Source organism: Stomoxys calcitrans, chromosome 3 (genome assembly GCF_963082655.1).
Source record: "Stomoxys calcitrans chromosome 3, idStoCalc2.1, whole genome shotgun sequence".
Classification (NCBI taxonomy): Eukaryota; Metazoa; Arthropoda; class Insecta; order Diptera; family Muscidae; genus Stomoxys; species Stomoxys calcitrans.
Window position 1 is genome coordinate 96,928,329 of NC_081554.1, and position 25,177 is coordinate 96,953,505.

At 39.7% G+C, this 25,177-nt stretch overlaps 3 protein-coding genes and 2 long non-coding RNA genes across 5 annotated transcripts in view; 2 read left to right on the forward strand and 3 right to left on the reverse strand.

The window, feature by feature from the left end:
* Positions 1-3,279: 3,279 nt before the first annotated feature.
* On the reverse strand, positions 3,280-3,866 carry LOC106089162 (uncharacterized). The gene has a single exon (XM_013254942.2). It carries the CDS (start codon positions 3,697-3,699, stop codon positions 3,364-3,366), a length of 336 nt encoding a protein of 111 aa, XP_013110396.1. The 5' UTR covers positions 3,700-3,866; the 3' UTR covers positions 3,280-3,363.
* On the forward strand, positions 3,860-5,858 carry LOC131996351 (uncharacterized). Its single transcript, XM_059365954.1, has 3 exons — positions 3,860-4,149; positions 4,221-5,601; positions 5,668-5,858. The coding sequence occupies exons 1-3, from the start codon at positions 3,895-3,897 to the stop codon at positions 5,796-5,798; spliced, it is 1,767 nt and encodes a 588-aa protein (XP_059221937.1). The 5' UTR covers positions 3,860-3,894; the 3' UTR covers positions 5,799-5,858.
* A 5,576-nt stretch (positions 5,859-11,434) lies between these two features.
* LOC131995734 (uncharacterized) lies at positions 11,435-19,173 on the reverse strand. Its single transcript, XR_009397584.1, has 6 exons — positions 19,085-19,173; positions 16,651-17,585; positions 13,449-13,771; positions 12,649-13,380; positions 12,247-12,365; positions 11,435-12,162 (listed from the first exon to the last, which is right to left on the reverse strand). It is a non-coding gene; the product is annotated as an uncharacterized LOC131995734 (long non-coding RNA).
* A 657-nt stretch (positions 19,174-19,830) lies between these two features.
* LOC131995735 (uncharacterized) lies at positions 19,831-21,502 on the reverse strand. Its single transcript, XR_009397585.1, has 3 exons — positions 21,045-21,502; positions 20,643-20,761; positions 19,831-20,558 (listed from the first exon to the last, which is right to left on the reverse strand). It is a non-coding gene; the product is annotated as an uncharacterized LOC131995735 (long non-coding RNA).
* Positions 21,503-21,887: 385 nt separating this feature from the next.
* The window catches only part of LOC106089161 (centrosomal protein of 97 kDa), a 28,751-nt gene continuing 25,461 nt past the window's right edge, over positions 21,888-25,177 (forward strand). Inside the window, exons 1-3 of the mRNA XM_059364631.1 lie at positions 21,888-22,244; positions 22,667-22,824; positions 22,889-23,149. Coding sequence (XP_059220614.1) covers positions 22,241-22,244; positions 22,667-22,824; positions 22,889-23,149 — 423 coding nt within the window. The 5' untranslated portion in view covers positions 21,888-22,240. The remainder of the gene's footprint in view (positions 22,245-22,666; positions 22,825-22,888; positions 23,150-25,177) is intronic.

Sequence of the window (25,177 nt, forward strand, 5' to 3'; positions counted from 1 at the left end):
AAATTCGTTGCTGTGTTTGTTATTACTCTCTTGTGGTGTTTAGAGTAAAAATTGATTAATCTTCCGGAAGCCGTCGATTTTTGATACCAATCTATTTTTAGCTGGTTGCCATGTCTATAAACTACCGAGTCCAAATAAGGTAGTTTGCCATCATATTCTTCTTCCTTCGTAAATTGGATGTAGTTGTTGAAGGAGTTCAGAGTCTTCAGCGTCTCTGCCACGTCTGATTTCTTCAAAATCGCGAAAATGTCGTCTACATATTTTGTCAATATCTTAGGTTTTCTTATTTTGTCAAATGTGTTATTGAGAAGTTCCTCCATTACGATGTCAGCAATAATGGGTGAAGCGGGTGATCCCATTGGCATTCCTCTAAGCTGTTCATACAACTTGTCATCGTATTTAAAATATCTGCTGTCCTTAATGCAGAATGTTAGAATTTCCTTGAAAATTTCCCTTGGAATATTGGTATATTTTTCAATCTCGTCCCATTTATTCTCAATTGTCTGGAGTGCTAAATTTATTGGAATACTTGGGAACAAGGACACCACGTCAAAAGATACTAAAACTTCGTCATTTTCTATGGTCATGTTCTTTATCTTAGCTTTAAAGTCCACTGCGTCTTTCACATTATATTTGGAATCCTTGGTGATATTTTTCAAAATATTCACTATGTACCTACATAGATGATAGGACGGCGCGTTTATTGATGAACATATTGGTCTCAACGGTGTACCTTCTTTATGGATCTTTGGGAGTCCATATATTCGAGGGGCCAATGCGGTCTTGCTGGTCAATTTGTTATAATGGCTGGTACTATATTCATTTTTCACAGAGGTCGCAATTTCTATCCGATTTGGCTCAAATTTTGCATGACGAATTTTATTCTTACATTCAACTACTGTGTCAAACAAGGTTCAAATCGGTTCATAACCTGATATAGCTGTCACATAAACCGATCTGGGATCTTGACTTCTTGAGCTTCTAGAGGGCGCAATTCCTATCCGATTTGGCTGAAATTTTGCATGACGTATTTTATTCTTACTTTCAACTACTGTGTCAAATAAGGTTCAAATCCGTTCATAGCCTGATATAGCTGTCATATAAACCGATCTGGGATCTTGACTTCTTGAGCCTGTAGAGATCGCAATTATTATCCGATTTGCCTGAAATTTTGTACGACGGATTCTCTCATGACCATCAACATACGTTTTTATTATGGTCTGAATCGGTCTATAGTCCGATACAGCTCCCATACAAATCGATCTCTCTATTTTACTTCTTGAGCCCCCAAAGGGCGCAATTCTTATTCGAATTGGCTGACATTTTACACAGGTCTCCAACATATAATTTAATTGTGGTCCAAACCGGACCATATCTTGATATCTCTCTAATAGCAGAGCAAATCTTTTCTTATATCCTGTTTTGCCTAAGAAGGATGCCGGGAAAAGAACTCGACAAATGCGATCCATGGTGGAGGGTATATAAGATTTGGCCCGGCCGAACTTAGCACGCTTTAACTTGTTTTTAATATATAATAGTATACCGCGATATGTCGCAAATGTTTTGATATGTCGAATATTTACCGCGATATGTCGAATATTTATCGCCAACCACAACAAATATGGGCCAGATGAGTAAGTTAATAAATACATACAATCCACATATAATAGATATACAATCCACATATAAAGGAATCTATCGGTTTGATTCCATGAACCTAGAAGCCGTCTTCATTTTTGACTGCTGCAAAATAACGAGCATATAAAAAACAAGTAAAAGCGTGCTAAATTCAGCCAGGCCAACCAAATCGAGTAATTGACCGTCCAGAGGCTCAAAAAGTTGGGAGATCGGCTTATATAGCAGCTATATCAGTTTATTAACCGATTGAGGCCATTCTTGACACAGCATTTGGAAATAATACCAAAACGATACGTGCAAAATTTCAGCCAAATCGGATAAGAATTGCGCCCTCTAGAATCTCAAGAAGTCAAGACCCAAGATCGGTTTGTAAGGCAGCTATATTAAAACATTGACCGATTTGACCCTTTTACAATCCCAACCGACCTACACTTATATGTGTACATGTGCAAAATTTTATATGTGTACATGTGCAAATGTTTTGATATGTCGAATATTTACCGCGATATGTCGAATATTTATCGCCAACCACAACAAATATGGGCCAGATGAGTAAGTTAATAAATACATACAATCCACATATAATAGATATACAATCCACATATAAAGGAATCTATCGGTTTGATTCCATGAACCTAGAAGCCGTCTTCATTTTTGACTGCTGCAAAATAACGAGCATATAAAAAACAAGTAAAAGCGTGCTAAATTCAGCCAGGCCAACCAAATCGAGTAATTGCACCGTCCAGAGGCTCAAAAAGTTGGGAGATCGGCTTATATAGCAGCTATATCAGTTTATTAACCGATTGAGGCCATTCTTGACACAGCAGTTGGAAATAATACCAAAACGATACGTGCAAAATTTCAGCCAAATCGGATAAGAATTGCGCCCTCTAGAATCTCAAGAAGTCAAGACCCAAGATCGGTTTGTAAGGCAGCTATATTAAAACATTGACCGATTTGACCCTTTTACAATCCCAACCGACCTACACTTATATGTGTACATGTGCAAAATTTAAAATATCATGACGATCAAGAATATATATACTTTATGGGCCTTAGACGCATATTTCGAGGTGTTACAAACGGAATGACGAAATTAGTATACCCCCATCCTATGGAGGAGGGCATAAAAACGGAGCTAGCGCATAGACACGACCACCGGGGGACGAACAGTTTATTTGTGATAAAGTGTTAGCTATTATTTTAGGGCTTAGAAAGGGATATAAATAAATTGAATTTGGAAGCGCCACGAAAGTGGTTAAAATAAATGTCAAATCCGAAACAAGAAAGGTAAAAACGGCCGGATCTCATATCTTTTTATACTCATAACACTACTTGTTCAGCCGGTATAACATACCGCAATATACTCATGGTCATACCTAGGACGACATAAAATAGGTGACCATATCAGATGACAATTGGCATACATGCTCGCAATGGTTTAGGTCTTCTCATTATTAACCTTGCAAGCAAATGCACAAATTTATTCTATCCTGTACCACAATAATGGTTTAAGGTATCATAAAAATAAGCGCAATATACTAAAGCAATCTGCCTAAAAAATTTTCTTAACCAAAGACTTGCCAACAAATGATTTAAGGCCACCATTTCAAGAAATAGAAATAAAGGAAAATCTGCAAATTCGGAACTTTTATAGTGTAGTTATTTAACAAAATTACTTAGCGATTATCTTATAAATAAACATCGTATAGGAATAAACAAAGTTTAGCCACAACGATAAATCTCCTTGCAATTATTCATAAACTGAACCATCATATTGTAAGCCTCTTTATCAAAGTCCGCGTTGTCGCCTTTTAAGCAAATAACTTCTTTAGCCTTCACAGCCGTGGGTCCTGAAGGTCTACCTATGACCTCAACCCAATCACCTTTCGATGCGGTGATAGATTCTGGAAGCAGAACAGTAATTCTTTGGTCATCAGTTGAGCTGGCTGATAAGTTCATCCCGGCTTTATCCTCCACACACAATATGATGCTAATATTTTGCCCGGCAAATTGTCTTAGCATGCTGCCGTTCACATGAATACGCTCTTCAAATGCCATGACTTCTTTGAAATTTTGAGAATTATGCTGATTTAATAAACAATATTGCGAAATTGTTAAAAAAAAACAATAGTAGCCAAACAGAATCCCGCCGAAAGCACCGATGAATTAAGTATCTAAGTCTTCTTCTTCTCGTTCTCAGGCTGACATTCACCTATAATGTCATAGGCGTTTTATACTACACATCGTGTTTACATGTTGATAACAGCTTTTGCCAAAAACGGTACGTCGATTTATTCCTTTAACATAAACAACCACATTTTGTTGAATAAGTCAACATACCGGGGAAGTCCTGTACACGATGGCAATATTCAAGAGTTTGTCAGCACTCTAGTTGAAAAGTATATACCATCAAATCTACCACAATGGCAAGTGATTGTCATACCAACAGCGGTAACCAAATCTTCGCTGAATACCGAAAGCAGTGACACTGAGGTAGATGGGCAGCAGGTATAGTACGAGTATAGGAGATCTGTTTGTGTTTGTGTGGCCTATAAATGATTGCTTACTCTCCACTTTAGGATGAACATTTCTTCATACTTCTGAAAATACATCATCTGATCATAGCGGAGGAAGAGGATCTGCATATAAGTGAAATGCTAATGCTTCGAGATAACACGGAAATGCCCATCATTGAAATAGGCGGCGAGAGCAGAAATCAGGCTAAAAGTAAACGTCTATCACATTTCATTCGTAAGCCTGAACACATTGAGAGACTACTCAAATACCTGTTAAGGGTGATCATTAATCAATGGAATAAGTTCATATATGAATTTGAATCTCTGGACGGACCAGACGGAACCACTGGCGTTCAAATCACATCTATCACCCAACTATTTTCCGTTCTTTTGATTTTAACGGTTAATGTGGCCTTAGCATATTGGAAATGCCAAACGGTGAATAAGAGGAAGCCCTATCGCCTTCAAAGGTATCAGTTCGAAACAGAAAGCAAATTCCAAGTTATACGTAGACTCCTTTACAAAGAAGCTGAAGATAGACATTTGTCATGGAATGCGTGTAAAATCGCTGTTCAAAACTCAATGCACCCTGCGAATCTCGCAAAAACTTGGGCTACTTTGCTATGGAAAATAAACGTCAACAGTGTTCTGGCACTTCCCTATCGTTGCTATTGTGAACTGTTGGCCCTCAAAGAATTGATTGTCAAGGGCCAAACCACAATGGTGTCCACATATTTTGGACAACTTTCGGTGTTCATGCCTTTGCTGATATATGCCAACATGGAATTTCTTAGGGTTTGTTATGAAATATTCAAAGCTCCGGTCAATATTTTCGAGGAACTGGTTCAATATCCCTCCAAAGAGATGAATAAACTCCAAAAAATGTCTTATTCTGGACGAAAAATTGTTTCATTTTCCAAGTCAATCGATGCCCAGGAGCTGCGAAAGCGCATCGACTTTAACGATGAAATGCGCGAGTCGGAGTTTGTACTTTCCTGTTTGTCGGGTGCCATCTACGATTACTTCCAAGCTCATTCAAAAGACGTTCCGGTACCGAAAATGCTCAATACCACTTGTCGAACAATTGCTAAGGGATATTTCACCGACAAGTTTGATGATAAATCGGCCTACATTGGTGGGGTGGTTTTTCTTCAGCTCCCCCTTAATGTACCAAATCGAGAACATATACTGCAAATTCATTCAATCGTAAACGAGATTCGCCGCAAGCAAATTATGATATTTTTAGCTTCTATGGGTCAAACAAAATTTGATATGTTGACTTCAATTTTTCCTCGAGTTTTTACCAAGGTCTGCATCAATTATTTTTCTTCGAATTTTCCCATCACCATAACCGAAATTCACGGTGAAAGTACCAACTTTGAAACCACTTGGGGCCAAACAGTGCAGGATGTTTTATTTTTCAGACCACCTCAGTCCAAAACATGTGAGTATAAATATCAGATGATAATGCCGAAAGCAAGCATATTATATTTTCTCCTTCATTCCGTAGGTCTCTCGCTGAACATACATCACTTTGGTGATAAATACCGTTTGGCCGTCATGGCCGACACACAGCTTGGCCCAGATCATATGAAAATCGTGAAATCATTTGAGAACTACATGGAAGGCATTTATGCCTAAACAGTCATTCGTCAATAAATTTGATTTATGTAAAAATAAACTGTGATTATCTTTGATTAATTTTGCGACTATGTTTTCACTTCTTACCATTTGTTGAACATGTATTATAGACAAATACATTGTATAGTCCGTCTAGAAGTTGTTCAAAATTGTTATAATGGCTGGTACTATATTCATTTTTCACAGAGGTCGCAATTTCTATCCGATTTGGCTCAAATTTTGCATGACGAATTTTATTCTTACATTCAACTACTGTGTCAAACAAGGTTCAAATCGGTTCATAACCTGATATAGCTGTCACATAAACCGATCTGGGATCTTGACTTCTTGAGCTTCTAGAGGGCGCAATTCCTATCCGATTTGGCTGAAATTTTGCATGACGTATTTTATTCTTACTTTCAACTACTGTGTCAAATAAGGTTCAAATCCGTTCATAGCCTGATATAGCTGTCATATAAACCGATCTGGGATCTTGACTTCTTGAGCCTGTAGAGATCGCAATTATTATCCGATTTGCCTGAAATTTTGTACGACGGATTCTCTCATGACCATCAACATACGTTTTTATTATGGTCTGAATCGGTCTATAGTCCGATACAGCTCCCATACAAATCGATCTCTCTATTTTACTTCTTGAGCCCCCAAAGGGCGCAATTCTTATTCGAATTGGCTGACATTTTACACAGGTCTCCAACATATAATTTAATTGTGGTCCAAACCGGACCATATCTTGATATCTCTCTAATAGCAGAGCAAATCTTTTCTTATATCCTGTTTTGCCTAAGAAGGATGCCGGGAAAAGAACTCGACAAATGCGATCCATGGTGGAGGGTATATAAGATTTGGCCCGGCCGAACTTAGCACGCTTTAACTTGTTTTTAATATATAATAGTATACCGCGATATGTCGCAAATGTTTTGATATGTCGAATATTTACCGCGATATGTCGAATATTTATCGCCAACCACAACAAATATGGGCCAGATGAGTAAGTTAATAAATACATACAATCCACATATAATAGATATACAATCCACATATAAAGGAATCTATCGGTTTGATTCCATGAACCTAGAAGCGGTCTTCATTTTTGACTGCTGCAAAATAACGAGCATATAAAAAACAAGTAAAAGCGTGCTAAATTCAGCCAGGCCAACCAAATCGAGTAATTGACCGTCCAGAGGCTCAAAAAGTTGGGAGATCGGCTTATATAGCAGCTATATCAGTTTATTAACCGATTGAGGCCATTCTTGACACAGCATTTGGAAATAATACCAAAACGATACGTGCAAAATTTCAGCCAAATCGGATAAGAATTGCGCCCTCTAGAATCTCAAGAAGTCAAGACCCAAGATCGGTTTGTAAGGCAGCTATATTAAAACATTGACCGATTTGACCCTTTTACAATCCCAACCGACCTACACTTATATGTGTACATGTGCAAAATTTTATATGTGTACATGTGCAAATGTTTTGATATGTCGAATATTTACCGCGATATGTCGAATATTTATCGCCAACCACAACAAATATGGGCCAGATGAGTAAGTTAATAAATACATACAATCCACATATAATAGATATACAATCCACATATAAAGGAATCTATCGGTTTGATTCCATGAACCTAGAAGCCGTCTTCATTTTTGACTGCTGCAAAATAACGAGCATATAAAAAACAAGTAAAAGCGTGCTAAATTCAGCCAGGCCAACCAAATCGAGTAATTGCACCGTCCAGAGGCTCAAAAAGTTGGGAGATCGGCTTATATAGCAGCTATATCAGTTTATTAACCGATTGAGGCCATTCTTGACACAGCAGTTGGAAATAATACCAAAACGATACGTGCAAAATTTCAGCCAAATCGGATAAGAATTGCGCCCTCTAGAATCTCAAGAAGTCAAGACCCAAGATCGGTTTGTAAGGCAGCTATATTAAAACATTGACCGATTTGACCCTTTTACAATCCCAACCGACCTACACTTATATGTGTACATGTGCAAAATTTAAAATATCATGACGATCAAGAATATATATACTTTATGGGCCTTAGACGCATATTTCGAGGTGTTACAAACGGAATGACGAAATTAGTATACCCCCATCCTATGGAGGAGGGCATAAAAACGGAGCTAGCGCATAGACACGACCACCGGGGGACGAACAGTTTATTTGTGATAAAGTGTTAGCTATTATTTTAGGGCTTAGAAAGGGATATAAATAAATTGAATTTGGAAGCGCCACGAAAGTGGTTAAAATAAATGTCAAATCCGAAACAAGAAAGGTAAAAACGGCCGGATCTCATATCTTTTTATACTCATAACACTACTTGTTCAGCCGGTATAACATACCGCAATATACTCATGGTCATACCTAGGACGACATAAAATAGGTGACCATATCAGATGACAATTGGCATACATGCTCGCAATGGTTTAGGTCTTCTCATTATTAACCTTGCAAGCAAATGCACAAATTTATTCTATCCTGTACCACAATAATGGTTTAAGGTATCATAAAAATAAGCGCAATATACTAAAGCAATCTGCCTAAAAAATTTTCTTAACCAAAGACTTGCCAACAAATGATTTAAGGCCACCATTTCAAGAAATAGAAATAAAGGAAAATCTGCAAATTCGGAACTTTTATAGTGTAGTTATTTAACAAAATTACTTAGCGATTATCTTATAAATAAACATCGTATAGGAATAAACAAAGTTTAGCCACAACGATAAATCTCCTTGCAATTATTCATAAACTGAACCATCATATTGTAAGCCTCTTTATCAAAGTCCGCGTTGTCGCCTTTTAAGCAAATAACTTCTTTAGCCTTCACAGCCGTGGGGCCTGAAGGTCTACCTATGACCTCAACCCAATCACCTTTCGATGCGGTGATAGATTCTGGAAGCAGAACAGTAATTCTTTGGTCATCAGTTGAGCTGGCTGATAAGTTCATCCCGGCTTTATCCTCCACACACAATATGATGCTAATATTTTGCCCGGCAAATTGTCTTAGCATGCTGCCGTTCACATGAATACGCTCTTCAAATGCCATGACTTCTTTGAAATTTTGAGAATTATGCTGATTTAATAAACAATATTGCGAAATTGTTAAAAAAAAACAATAGTAGCCAAACAGAATCCCGCCGAAAGCACCGATGAATTAAGTATCTAAGTCTTCTTCTTCTCGTTCTCAGGCTGACATTCACCTATAATGTCATAGGCGTTTTATACTACACATCGTGTTTACATGTTGATAACAGCTTTTGCCAAAAACGGTACGTCGATTTATTCCTTTCTTTAATTTTTTTTTTAATTTTCCATACTTTTCTTTTGTTATAGTTTAATTTTTAACAGAATGTGTTACACACACCCACACAAATTTGTAGCGTGTGTTGGCAAAACAATGATCAAACAATGATGACAAGATGACGGATTAAACCATATGATTTGTGGTTGTTGTACAAATGAGACCACCTTTAATCTTGCCATGATAGGGAGTACAGTTTTTGCCAAAGCGGTACATCGATTTTTTCTTTCCTATAATTTCATTTAATTGTTCATACTTTACTTCTCATTTTATAACTTCATTATGCATATAACGTGTTTTTTAATATCTGTCAATTAATGACTACACATTTATTTGTAAACGGTAATCGATAGACACCATTCATCGAAAAAAAAATCGAATGATATTGGTCTCAGCCATGACTGATGGTTAGGTGTACATGTGTCTAATGCACCCTTATTTTCATCAATATTAGGGGTGTTTTATTTTCCCATTTAGCTGATTTTCTCGTTTAGTTCGTATGGAGAAAAATGCTATCCTCGTTTATATGTATGTATAAGCGGCTAATCTAAACCCCTATTATTAAAAGATATGGCGTCACAATTCAATTTGAATAACAAAACTAAAAGAGGAAGAACGCAACATATTTATTCAAGGTCATACGAACAGCTAAGCAAATTTTTTTTTATTTTTGTTTTGATTTTGTTGTAAATCTAAATTTCAAAGACTTCATAACACAGCTGTGATTTTTTCTAAATTCTTAAAAATATGTTCTATTTGATCCGTTACTCGACACATAAGCTGTTCTGTTGCTTATGTGTAGAATAACGGATCAAGTAGAACATATTTTTAAGAATTTATAAAAGATCACGGCTGTGTTATGAAGTCTTTGACATTTAGATTTACTGCATAATCAAAACAAAAATAATGATGAAAATACATATATAAAACACATTTGACGAGGATAAGTTTAAAAAACAAGTTTATTTCTAAAACCACTTTGACATTTCAATTCACGACATTTGCCACTTGTTGTTTGGTAATACTTTTCATTCGACTGACAACAAAAACCGTTGATTTCTTTATGTTTTTGTCAGAAGGAAAAAAACCCGCTCTAATCGAAAAAAATTACATGTGGCACTTTGCCATTTCAATTGACGGCATTTGCCACTTAAGGTAGTTTCATTGGAGGTAGAGTTTCGTTTGGTAATACTTTTAATTCGACTGACAACAAAAACCGTTGATTTCTTTATGTCTTTGTCAAAAGGAATAGAACCCGCTCTAATCGAAAAAAATTACATGTGCTACTTTGACATTTCAATTTACGGCATTTGCCACTTAAGGTAGTTTCATTGGGGGTAGAGTTTTGTTTGGTAATACTTTTCATTCGACTGACAACAAAAACCGTTGATTTCTTTATTTTTTTTTTGTCAGAATGAATAGAGCACGCTCTAATAGAAAAAAATTACATGTGCTATTTTGAAAAGTGATTTGCATATGTTAGTTTCGTTTGTATCATACGAAATGTACAACTTAGCATGTGCTAAATTTGACATTTCATAAGACAACTACATGCTGTGTAATATAGCCTTAAATAAGAAGCCAAAGCAGTCATAAGTGCATCCTAGTCGTATACGTATACTGTTGTTGTTGTTGTAGCTACATTTGCATGTGTAGTTGGCAATCCTCGTCAAGTTCTATCGGCAAGCAAGCTCGTTCCGGTCTATACGACCGATCGCCGCAGGAACATGATGGCCATTGGTTATTTAATTTATTTAAAGCACTAATAACTCGCCTTTTCGTATCGAGCATCACAAGCATAAGACGGTGCCACCCGGCTTCTCACAGATGCTCTCCGCTCGATACCACTGATTGTCAAACTGTGGACACGCCCGGTAGCTTATAACTAAGCTACTTGTAGCGTGTCACCCTATGTCTGATTAGAGAAGAGCGACATCTGGGTTTGAACAGTCTGTTTTTTTTATGGCAGCTGGTGAATGCAACCCTGCGATACCAGCATATGTTACCTCCACATACAAAGGTAACTACTACAATGAAAATCGAGGAAACCATATGTTGTTTGTTTTTGCTATTTTGGAAAACAAAATTTTATGATGGTTCCTCGGTGGACATGATGGCTTGGGGGAACCATGATGGACAGTAAAGGGAAGATGACGAGTTCTTTTTGGATGGAGCCGTGCAAGCAGTAAGAGGTGGTGTACTCAAGAGTGTTGAAAGTGGTGTTTCAAAAAGAGAGAAAACTTTAAAAAAAAAAGAAAAGGTTATGTTGTGTTCTACAAACCTTTGATTGTGAGCTTGACAAACAAAAGAGAAAAAAAAAACAAATCAGAATATGTGATGCCAAAGGCATAAAGTTTTTTATTTAAAAGCAAATAAATGTTCCTTTTTTTGTGAAAGGAATAAAGACTAGCTTTTGTAGTAAAAAAGCTGAAGTTACTTTAGATCAACTTAAAGCTAAATAAACTTATTAGTGCTAATTAATGCTAAAGAAAAAAGATCCTGTGAAATATAAAAAGCTTTGAAAAAGAACGTTAATTTGAGCCACGAATAAAACATAGCAAAGACTAAACAGAACAACAAAAACTTTTTGTCAAATAATAAATACCCACCTCTACTGCAATTTTAACCATCGTCATCCACGGCAACGTCAACATTTCCATCCTCAACAACATCATCATCTCATCAGCATCTCCAGCTTCATCATTGGTTCCACCGCCGCCATCTGCTCCAGTGTCCCCGAGGGAATTTTGCACCAGCAGCCCGTAGGTGCCAAGGTAGGCCGATGTATGCTCCTTTTTATATGTTCAATACTTAGAACGATACACAGAGAAACTTAGCTTGACACACATCCTGGAATAAAAATATAAGAAATAAAAAAAAAAAGAAAACAGAATAACTTAGGCAGCAAACAGGGTAGACATTGGGTTTCATATCTGCAGTCCGGTGATTGAACGGACGATACAACCTAGGAAGTAGGGTGAGCTCATTCTAGGGCACTAGGAATACACTTTAAATAAAAGACCCTTTGGTCGTTTAATGTTGTCCCTGCAGGTTGGCTAAAAAAAAAAAAAAAGAAAAACAAGAAATTATATATTTTTATTGAGGGTAAGACATTACACGAACTACCTATACATACTTACCAAGAACATAAAAAGGGAGATCCAGGACACCTCCGCTACCAAATTGTCTTGCTATCCAGGGGAGCCGTCGTCGAAGCATTCCAGTCCGGCGATCTGACAGACGCAACAAAGGCACTTTTCTGAAAAGAAAAAAAAAAACAGTTATATATATATTGTAATTTTTTTATTTTTTTTTTTTTAAGTCCTTTTGGATTGATTTTAGAAGTTTGATTTGTTTTAATCTTTATCTAATTAATTGAATTTCTTACTTTGCATTGCCTTAAAAATTGCGTTTTTTTTTTGTTTTTGTAAATTGCAGTAATTATAAAGCTTTCTTTAACATTTAAATATTTTGATCAATGTTAATTTAACGTATAGAATCAAAATCAGAGGATGTAACCTCTAAATAAAGCCCATACATACCTTTTATAACGTAGAAATGAAATTCCACTTGGCTTAGTATTCTCATTTCGCTATGGAAGAGTAGATCATTAAGGTAAGGAAGGGGTAGTGCACCATGCTGTAGAGGGGGAACGGGGAGACGATTCTGGGGTATCCAAAACTGTTGGACAACGGATACCATGGTTGGGGTGGGCCGTCCAGGGCACTGTAGGATGTCTCAGTGCCCCCTGAAGAGCGAATCCATAGCGGTAAGTGCGAGTAAGAAGGCGAATAACGTGCCTGCCGTAAAGTAAGTATGACCCTGTGTTGTTATCCCATCCAGAGCTGGTTTCAATTTAGTTTTTTTTGTCAGCTGTCTCTGGACATGGTGTGTTGGCAAGAACCGCGCCCCAGACTGAGCCACAGCCGGAGCTCTAACGCCAACAGCCAGCGCCCGCCAGCACACTATGTCCCCTTTCTCCGCTGAGGCAGTTCGGACCCTCCGGGGTCCACGACAAGAATGGCGCCCGCAACATGGGGCCCGAGTTATCGGGTTGACCGCATCATTTTATCGCCACAGCCAGCAACTGATCGGATTTCGGTTACCGGATTGAGTCCCGATCGTAAGTTTTCAAAAGCTTGGATCGCGTGCCAAACTGGTGGTGACTGGAAGCTGGTTAGATGCAGGATGTGGCACGGTGTTTTACTAATCTTTAACTCCCGTAAGTCACGAAGTTTAAGGATTTTGGTATCCGCATTTCGTTTGCGACGGGCCTGAGGAGAGAAGGAGATGCCATTATATACAATAGTTAACTGCAATAGCCCAAATTACTTTGGCTTACCTGTCCGTCCGCTTAATACAATCATACCCATGAGCCAAAGCACATGAGACGTTGTTGGGTTTATCTTTATGTTTTCAACAACAGCCGTGTGGTTATGTCCGTAGGTAGCAAACGTAATACCAATATACTACAGCATCTCAGGGTCATACAATGCATTACGGCAGAGAAAGCAGTTTCCGGATACGTTTGGAGAAGTCCTATTTGGAAACTTAGAATGCTTCGCTTATCCGCTTGGATTTGCTCTTCTCTCACTTGTTCCCCACCTTATAGTAGGATATATGCACTACACTTTCTACCTTGTTTGTGAATTTTGGTTTTCATATCTGCGTTTAAAGAAGAAGACATAATTAGTGTATTTAGAGTTTGAGTTGGCTGAATTTGGTAATTTGGAATTGTCATCAAGTTTAATTAGTAGTATAGGTTATAGGTTGGAGTAGGTTTAATGGTCAATACCAGAGCAAATAGTTACACTAGTGAGGTTCCTGATCCGACCACATCGGCTATGGCAACAACAACAACCACAGTAACCAACATGGCGACAGCCATTACGACCACAGCAGCAGCCTCGGCAATGGCAATGGCCACAACAACAGCAACAGTCACCCCCATGATGGTCACGTCCGCGGTTTCCAGTCCAGCCTTGTCGGTATCGGATATGTCGGACGTACGTATAACTCCGGACACGCCGGAGTTCAGCAGCTTGACAGCTCAGACGGTCCAGAGAGAACGTAGAGAGAACCGGGAGACGAATGCTGCACGCCAGGCGCTTTACCAAGCTCCACGAGAAGGAGGTTCCCTAAACGCGGTCATAGATTCGGCCATTGGTGTGGGACAGTTAGAGCTCATCAGGTTACTCGATGAGAAGTTGAGGCAGCTGGTACCCCAGCTTGTACAGCAGAGCTTGGCCCACTTAAATGTTCCGATGGGCACAGGCGTCCCACAGACAGCGACCGCACAACCAGCGCAGCCACACACGGCCGTAGGCCAGCAGATACCACCATCGAATCGAATTCCGAGAGGCAGCGAGTACCGAGAGCCAACAATGAATCAGTACCAAACCTTTCCAGCCGTAGACGCCCCGCAGGGACCACCGGATGGGTGGCCATCCCCTCATCCACCACCGGAGCAGTACCACCTGGGTGACAGAAACACATATCTTCCGGATGCCGTAAACGCGCCGGCGCCACATTACCCGCAAGTTTCGCCTATTCCGAATCGTCAGGCCATTAGAAGAATAGATGTGGAGAAATGGCGGGTGAAGTTTGATGGCACCACGAAGTCGATGAGCGCCGAGGATTTTATGTTCCGTATAGAACAGCTTCGGGAGGATTATCGGTGTGAGTGGGATGAGGTGCTGGTGAAGTTCCCACAGCTGCTGGAGGGACCGGCGGAGGAGTGGTACTGGATGCAGAGGAGGTTGGGGTACATTCGCAGTTATCCGGAATTGAAACAGGCATTCCTGGCGCAGTTTCGGAAGTTCGAGAGCGACTTCGATATACAGAGGAGGATGATGGACCGAAGGCAAGGGTCCCACGAGTCGTTCGAGGACTTCTGTAGCGCTATGCTGCGCCTTCGCCACCAGCAACGGGAGCCCATGAGGGAGGAGATGATGGTGGAGATGATGAAAGGCAATCTCAAACAGGCAATGGCGGCGCTGGTCTTTCCGATAAGAATGTATGGGTTGCAGCACTTCAGAGAGGAGTGTAGGAAGGCGGAGTTGCTGCTAGCAAATCAAAGGCAGTTCGCTCAGGCACACCGCCAGCAATTTGCCCCTAGAGTAAATGAGCTGGAATATGACCAAGAGGAGCTGGAACTGGAAATAGAAGCCATCAGTAGGCAGTCCAATTATATCTGTTGGAACTGCCGGGAGAAGGGCCACGGTTTTGTGGACTGCCCATCCACCACAAGGAAACTGTTTTGCTATGGGTGCGGGATGGAGAACGTGGTGAAACCCAAATGTCCGCGGTGTCAGGGAAACCGACAAGCGGGCCCGAGAGAGGGGGAAACGCGCCCGAAACCGATGCACCCCCAGTAGTAGCCGATCATGTGGAGCAGGACTCCGCTGGAGTAACTATTTTAGAGAATAAGGATAGGATTAAGAATGAATTGGAGAATGAATTAAATTCTGAATTGAGATTAAAGGAAATAACGCCTTGGACCATAAGGAGGGCGAAGTACCAAGAGGTTAGAAACAGAATTTTTAGCGAAGGTAACCTCAAGGTGAATAAGACAAGAATTGAGAAAGCCAGGCTCAGGTACAAGAAAAGGAAAGACCTTAGAAAAGAAATAGCCTCTGCGAAATTGTATGAGGGTGAAGATTCCCGGCTTTACATGCGGATAAAGATTGGTGAGGAAGAGGTCGAGGGACTGTTGGACAGTGGCGCCACGGTGAGTTGCCTTGGCCAGGATTGCATTGAAAGGGCCACATCGCGCAACGTAATCCGGTTCTTGACGACAGAGGTTTTCCATAAGTTTGGCGTGCCTGAGACCCTGATGTCTGATAACGGTAAGCAGTTCACGAGCAAGGATTTTACTGCTTTCCTCGAAGCCTATGGGGTCACCCATTTCAGGACAGGTCTTTACTCGCCCCAGGCTAACGCTTCGGAGCGAGTGAACCAATCTATACTGGCAGCAATAAGGTCCTATTTGCAGGAAGATCAGAAGGAGTGGGACCAGAATATCTCGGCCATCGAATGTGCCCTGCGATCTTCGGTACATGCTTCCACGGGTATGACACCATATTTTGCTCTATTTGGAACAAATATGGTAACTCATGGAAGCGTGTACAGGTTGGCTCGCCAGTTAGATGTCATGAAGGACCCGGAGTATGCCGCTTTGCCTAAGTCTACCCAATTGGAACTCGTAAGGGAACGGCTTCGAAAGAACATATCGAAGGCCTATACAGGCAGGGCCGGTAAGTATAATACAAGGGCTAGAGCGGTTCGATTCTTCCCGGGTCAAGAGGTATACCGTCGAAATCACCAATTGAGCGATTTTAGTAAGGGCGTTAATGCCAAACTCAACAAAAAGTATTTGAGATGTCGGATTGTACGCCCGGTGGGAAGATGTCTTTACGAGATTGAAGACTTGAAAGGCAGGACAATAGGGGTATACCACGCGAAGGATCTTAAGCAATAGGCATAACGATGATAGATCGCTATACTACGGCGACACCTTTGATGAGGAAGTAGCAATCACTTACCTGGTTGATGGTACTTTCCAAATCCTCCTTAGGAATCCAAGGATAGTAGATGCAAGGCAATAGAATAGTAGGCTGTAGGATAAGTATTGAAATGAATTAGAATTTGAATTATCTTTTAATTTTAGATTTAAGGATACTTAGCTTTAGTTTTGGCAGGCACGCAGTTTCTGGGTTAAACTTAGATTTTTTTTTGTTCGCCTTGGGCGGCAGTTTAGGCGAAACCGTCTATAGATGGTCATTTGAATTGCTTCCATAAAATTCCTTGCAAGTTACATCCCATGGTCAACGGGCGGTGAAGGACGTGTGTGTGTGTACGATGAGTAAATGGACCTAGAGGATTGGAACTTTATACTTACCTTATACTTACCTGAATTATCCGTCGGGGACTGAGAGCGACGAAACTCGTGGTCTTACGCAGTCGCGAGTGCGGGGCCGCCAGGAGTGTTCCAGTGGTGTAATGTGCACAGGGGTTAGAACGAGGTAGTGCCATTTCTCTCTGCCTATCTGGGGTGCCTCGACCGCCGGAGAGCTCGCTGTCAACCTCGCAGTGGGTGACCCGTCTTTCTATCACTATGGCATCTTGGACATGGAGCGCGAGTTGCGGCGGAAGGCGTTTTGTCCGGACGAGAGATTGTCATCTTTCGATGCCGGCCCCAGGAGATCACTCAACCACGGTAGAGCCTCTTGACGACCTCGGTGTATGTCGGGCCGACCCGTCTTTCTATCGCTATGGCATCTTGGACATGGGGCGAGGGATGCCGTGGTGAGTGCAAGTAGGGGGCTGAGAGGAGTAATAAAGAATACGCCGTGGCGTATTATTTATTTGACAATTACCAGTTCATCTGCCCTGGGCACATTATGTCGCTGGTCCACGTCTGGTATGGTCCGTGCTCTCAAGCGAAGCGGCCGATGCGAGTTTGGTGTCGTTGCAGCATCTGGAAAGAGAACCAAGAAGAAAGTTTGTTTAGTCAAAATGCAATTTTTTTTTCTAAAATTATTTATTATTTTAAGATTTTCCTTTGGTTTGATATTTTTAATTTTTTAGAGGAATTTTTGTTTTTATTTTTTTTTTTGAAATTTAGAATTTTGAGGAATTTTTGCTTTTGAATCTCATTGTATTTTTATCTTTGGGAGCTTCGTAGTTTTTTTTAGATTCTTGTTTTTTTTGTCATTTAAAATTTTTCTGATTTAAATTAGCGGCTTGTTATTTTCACTTATTTGACCAAACGAAAATAGACTTCAATTTTGTTTATATTGTTTTTTTTACATTTTCAACTTTGGTGTATGTATTTTCACTGAAATAATTCTTTTGTTTCACATTAATTTCATTCAAACATTTTAGCTTTGGTTCCGAAAATTTTCTTTGGTAGAGTTTTTTTATTGTTATTTCGAAAATTTCTAATTTTCCATTTCCTTTAATTTTTTTTGTGTTTACACAATTTTTATAAATTTTCTTTTATTTTTTTTCCCGTTTTCCAAGTTGAGATTTTACCTTGATTTTACTTTAACTTTCTCACAACACTTTCACTTTGCGTTCATTGAACTTATAAATGATTCACAGCATTTCATTATCGTTCTGTTTCTTTCGATCTGTTTAAATCACAAGAAGAAGAGAGTGTTAACACCTGTTCTATGGTTGCATTACATTAGGCACATGACACACACACATTTTCCGCAATTGTTTTTGTTGGTTTCTCACACTTCACTTTTTGCGGAGTAATTTGTCTTGGCACTCAGTTTGGTTTTAGCACCCCCACCTCCATTCATGATTTGAGTGGTTTACAGATGATGGTAGGGATACCGTAAAGTAATACGCACTTAAAGTCACACACACTTGCACATCAAATTAAACCGTTTTTTTTTTTGGTTGAATTTTTTTTAGTTAGTTTTTTTTGTAGGTTACGTTTTGCAAACCACATATGATTTGTACATAACCACTTAAATTTATTTTTCTGCCAATTTTCACTGTTGGTTATTAAAAATTTAGGTTTTTACCTTTTTTGTTTCTATTAATTCTTTGTCCGGCATTATTTACTGGCCGGTGCCTGTTATTTTAGTTTACTGCCGTTTGGTTCCATTCACACACACACAGCACCGTATAACAATTTTTATCTTATAATTCACTTTTTCATGGGAATTCCTCCACGGCCGGCATATAATTTTCTATACATTACACTTTTGTTTATTTACATTTCATTTTTATTGCGTTTTGTTAGGCAAGTAGAGTTTTTTATTAAGTTTTTTTTGGCGTAGTTACTCGTCCATTCATTTCTATACACACACACACGCACACGCGTAAAGTTTACCGCACTTTTTTTGGTTTTTTTTGGACGCACCTTGTAATTTTTTTATCCAAAGCATTTTTATATGCTTATTTTATTTTATTTTTTTTCGTTTTTATTTCACAATATTTAGTTTTACCACTTTTACTTACCTTTTAATTTAAATGCTTATTCAGCATATTTTTTCCGTCCGTCCGCTTTAGTGATATAATTAATTTGATCAAGGTATGTCTAAGGAAGGTATAACTGGTTAGTCGAGTACCGGATAGGTACTACTCGACTCAAGGTATACTTATAGCCCAAGGTACATTTATTGGAGAAGAATTACTTTTTCTTAAGGAGGCTACACCCACTGAGATAGGTTTGACTAATGCTACGTTCACACGTTATGTTATTATATACATGACAAAAATTTGTTTTTCCCTCCCATCCTATGACGGTGACGTCTAAAGGATGATTGGGTTTGTAGCGTGTCACCCTATGTCTGATTAGAGAAGAGCGACATCTGGGTTTGAACAGTCTGTTTTTTTTATGGCAGCTGGTGAATGCAACCCTGCGATACCAGCATATGTTACCTCCACATACAAAGGTAACTACTACAATGAAAATCGAGGAAACCATATGTTGTTTGTTTTTGCTATTTTGGAAAACAAAATTTTATGATGGTTCCTCGGTGGACATGATGGCTTGGGGGAACCATGATGGACAGTAAAGGGAAGATGACGAGTTCTTTTTGGATGGAGCCGTGCAAGCAGTAAGAGGTGGTGTACTCAAGAGTGTTGAAAGTGGTGTTTCAAAAAGAGAGAAAACTTTAAAAAAAAAAGAAAAGGTTATGTTGTGTTCTACAAACCTTTGATTGTGAGCTTGACAAACAAAAGAGAAAAAAAAAAACAAATCAGAATATGTGATGCCAAAGGCATAAAGTTTTTTATTTAAAAGCAAATAAATGTTCCTTTTTTTGTGAAAGGAATAAAGACTAGCTTTTGTAGTAAAAAAGCTGAAGTTACTTTAGATCAACTTAAAGCTAAATAAACTTATTAGTGCTAATTAATGCTAAAGAAAAAAGATCCTGTGAAATATAAAAAGCTTTGAAAAAGAACGTTAATTTGAGCCACGAATAAAACATAGCAAAGACTAAACAGAACAACAAAAACTTTTTGTCAAATAATAAATACCCACCTCTACTGCAATTTTAACCATCGTCATCCACGGCAACGTCAACATTTCCATCCTCAACAACATCATCATCTCATCAGCATCTCCAGCTTCATCATTGGTTCCACCGCCGCCATCTGCTCCAGTGTCCCCGAGGGAATTTTGCACCAGCAGCCCGTAGGTGCCAAGGTAGGCCGATGTATGCTCCTTTTTATATGTTCAATACTTAGAACGATACACAGAGAAACTTAGCTTGACACACATCCTGGAATAAAAATATAAGAAATAAAAAAAAAAAGAAAACAGAATAACTTAGGCAGCAAACAGGGTAGACATTGGGTTTCATATCTGCAGTCCGGTGATTGAACGGACGATACAACCTAGGAAGTAGGGTGAGCTCATTCTAGGGCACTAGGAATACACTTTAAATAAAAGACCCTTTGGTCGTTTAATGTTGTCCCTGCAGGTTGGCTAAAAAAAAAAAAAAAGAAAAACAAGAAATTATATATTTTTATTGAGGGTAAGACATTACACGAACTACCTATACATACTTACCAAGAACATAAAAAGGGAGATCCAGGGCACCTCCGCTACCAAATTGTCTTGCTATCCAGGGGAGCCGTCGTCGAAGCATTCCAGTCCGGCGATCTGACAGACGCAACAAAGGCACTTTTCTGAAAAGAAAAAAAAAAACAGTTATATATATATTGTAATTTTTTTATTTTTTTTTTTTTAAGTCCTTTTGGATTGATTTTAGAAGTTTGATTTGTTTTAATCTTTATCTAATTAATTGAATTTCTTACTTTGCATTGCCTTAAAAATTGCGTTTTTTTTTTGTTTTTGTAAATTGCAGTAATTATAAAGCTTTCTTTAACATTTAAATATTTTGATCAATGTTAATTTAACGTATAGAATCAAAATCAGAGGATGTAACCTCTAAATAAAGCCCATACATACCTTTTATAACGTAGAAATGAAATTCCACTTGGCTTAGTATTCTCATTTCGCTATGGAAGAGTAGATCATTAAGGTAAGGAAGGGGTAGTGCACCATGCTGTAGAGGGGGAACGGGGAGACGATTCTGGGGTATCCAAAACTGTTGGACAACGGATACCATGGTTGGGGTGGGCCGTCCAGGGCACTGTAGGATGTCTCAGTGCCCCCTGAAGAGCGAATCCATAGCGGTAAGTGCGAGTAAGAAGGCGAATAACGTGCCTGCCGTAAAGTAAGTATGACCCTGTGTTGTTATCCCATCCAGAGCTGGTTTCAATTTAGTTTTTTTTGTCAGCTGTCTCTGGACATGGTGTGTTGGCAAGAACCGCGCCCCAGACTGAGCCACAGCCGGAGCTCTAACGCCAACAGCCAGCGCCCGCCAGCACACTATGTCCCCTTTCTCCGCTGAGGCAGTTCGGACCCTCCGGGGTCCACGACATACTCTTGACAGCAATGAACACCATGCAGATCGGAAATATGTTGTACTTTAATAACGGTACGATTGTATTGGTGCAGAAAATTTGCCGTACTTAAATGGTTTGACACGGTTACCAAATTTTATTTTTTTTTTTGTGTTTCTTTGGCCAAAATGTTGCTATTTACATGTAATATTTTCTGCTCATTTTTGGAGTTTCACCGCGAAAACCGCATATAGTATTAACATTTATGTTGAAGATTTTCGCAACTAGAACTAGAACAGAGTACCCTGCTTTAAAATTAAAAAACAAAAAAAAATTGTTCCGATTTACGATTATCGATTCCGCCGATTATTCATTTTCTTATCCATTCCATTCCATTCCTCAATCCACTCTGTGCAGCGGCCATTCCACCATCCATCCATCTTCATCGTGAAACGAGCGGAAATCCTAGTCGGGAATCGGAGAGGAATCGTGGACAGTATAGGGAACCAAGCATCCAGAAAAGATTTACAAGTGAAATCAATGGCCAGTATGGCCAAGCTACACAAGATTAATACTGCAAATATTATGTAGCTCTTTATGCCGAGCTGGAGCCATGTAGAAAATTTCCTCGAAGCCGAGGTCTAGTGTTAAAAAATACTTAGGACGAGAAAATTGATTTTTCCAAAACGTTGTTAATAGTTGTTGGACAACTAAAACCATTGCAAATAAACTCAAGCAAACGAACTTTGGTGATAGAAAATGAGTAAGTTCTCTTCGTCCTTTAAATTTGGCAAAAAATCTTGTTGGTGTGATATGTGGTGGTTTTAAAATTCCTTTAGTTTTATGAGAAAATTAAGTTTTCATAACAATTACTTAATTATAAGTTACTGCTTTTTTTGTATAAATTGCACTATTTGCTGGCCTTGTTCATATTTATGTGATTTCTTTTTGTTAAATCACTAACGAAAAATATTAAATAAAAGACCATGACGTCACAGTCCAACCTCCCACCCACCCATCAATGACCCAAGTCAACTTCCCTCATATAATGCACTTAGCCTGCCCGCCAGCCACAACAATCACTCTTAAGTGTGTCGCCACCATCACTTGAATTGATTTATAAGAACGCTGACATAGTATATCTACCATCTAACACTCGTCCCCATGGTTCTTTTTGTTCTTCAGGTGAAGAAGAAGGCGAGAAAATTGTATTGGACTTGTCCCGCAAGCAACTGAAGAAAGTGCCAAAACAAGAAGAGGCTCAAAATGTTCGTATTCTTCTGTTGGATGAAAATGAGCTGCAGAAAATTGATAATATCGACTCATATCTTAAAATAGAAAAGGTAAGTAAGAGTCTGCCACTCTGTTTTACCACATTTTTCCATTGTGCTACTCTTTCTATTGCAGTTGTCCTTAAGTAAAAATCAATTGCTACGCATGTATGGCATATGTCGATTGCATTGTCTTCGAGAATTGAACCTATCATATAATGGCATTTTGTCCATTGAGGGTCTAAAGGAATGTGTGCATTTACGTATTCTAAATTTAGAGGGAAACAACATCAAAAATATTGAGCATTTAAACACGAATACGAAACTCGAGTATTTGAACTTGGCTGAAAATAGTATTGGCAGTATATCGGAAATATCGTTTTTAAAATGTCTAAAGGTAAATATATGTGCGCGCACTTATACAAAAAATATAAGAGTTTAGCAAACAATAGTTTGCAGTAGTAGTTGCCGCTATCAAAACAAACTTTCGTAGAGAACTAACCGAGTTCTCTGATATCCGTATGAATGAAAATGGTAAAACAACTAGCTGTCAATCTTATGGCAGCCGGTTTTGTTTCCCGGATTGACCCAGTTGCCGCTTCTACGTATTCGTCCTGTTTTCGTCAAGGGTTCTCGTCAATCCCGGCATAGACCACAACACATCCCCTACGGAATGTGCCTTTCCCTTCTGGTCTATACCGGGATTGACGAGAACCCCGGACCTTGATTCAGTTCGATTTGCCAGAATAGCATCCAGCATCGATCGGTGTCGCTAAGGTGTAACCGGTGCATGGAGTGGGTACATTTCCGATCTTGCTTTAGCCTTATGTGACTAGGAATGGTAGATGTTATGAGTCGGATGAACATTTTGGTTGTAGCGATTCAGGAGACAATACTTACTGACACCTGCACAGTTCTCACGGTACAACATAAGGATACCTTAAGGAGTGGAGGTGGGGGATTGGCCTTCGCGGTACACCATTCCGTGCAGAATATACCCATTTCGCCTGCGCCTGGCGCTAGTGAACTCTACATGGAATTTGTGGGGGTGGCAGTCAGGATCGGTACTGCCGGGATAAAGCTATACAACGTGTACATACCACCGGTTGGTAGTTGTGTTCCAGATAACTGCCATAAACGCCTGGTTCTCTCCCCAAGGCGGGGCATAGCTTTGGCAAAGCAGGTTGAAGACTGCACGTTTTGGACGATGAATGAGGATGTCCACACAAGTATTCAGCAGATCGCCAGACATTTTCATTGCATCATTTTATTTTCTGAGTATCCTGCCAAGCCGTCATTTCCATGGGATCGGACCATCTTCCCATAATATTCCCCATCGAACGACGACCCGACTTCATAACCTCTGAGCGTCGGACGTTTTTCAAACAAAAAAAGCTGATTATTCGCCGCTACAGTGATCTGAAACCCCCTCAAATGTGCTACTTGCCGAGAGGAAATTCCAAGACATTAAAGCAGCAGCCGCTCACTTCATACCAGCCGGTCGAATATCACAATTGCGGTCCAATATTCCGTTGCAGCCAGATTCAGCCAGCTGCATCCCGAAAGTGACAGGGCAAGGAGGAGAGCAATTTGTCCTATCCGTGGTCTCCGAGCTGAAGGACAGCCATCAAAATTTACCGTATACGATGTTACGAATGTCATCTGTGGCGTCAAGTCATCCAAGGTGTTGGACTCCGACGGAATCTCTACACTGAAGATTGTGGATCTACCTAGAGTCGAGTACCTTACTGTCCTCAACCTGTCTCTGAATACTCTTATAGTACCCTATGTCTGGAAGATGAGCAGAGTGATCCCGCTACTGAAACCTGCAAAGGACCCGACAAAGTGTGTGTCGTACAGCCCGATCACCCTTCTCTCACCATTAGCCAAGACACTTGAGAGACTTCTCTTCCCAGGCCTCGTTGGAGAATTTCTATTCGCTGAGCATCAGCATGGGTTTCGAAGACCGCATAGCACTGCTTGCATGCCTTCAGCGCACACATTTACCGTGGCGTCAACCAGCCCAGGCCATATGGGACGGTTCTTGTGGCACTGGACCTATCGAAACTATTTAGACTTCGATAACACACCCCTCCAGCCAGGCCTGAAATGCTGGGTGAAGAATTATCTGCCTGGTCGCCAGTCTTTTAGGAATTTAGGTATAAGAAATCGAAATACCGTAGAGTTCTCCAAGACGGTACGATATCTCCGGCAGTATTTAACCTCTACCTATACTCCATTCCACCACCTCCAGGCGGCATATAGATGGTATCATATGCGGACGATTTTATGATCATGGCATCAGGCCCCTCACTCTTATTGACGTCTGCGTTAGATTAATCGTCCCACCTCAATGAACTTGCCGCTTATTACGCTGCAAGAGATCTAAAGATATCTGTCGCCAAATCTTCAGCCACATTGTTCA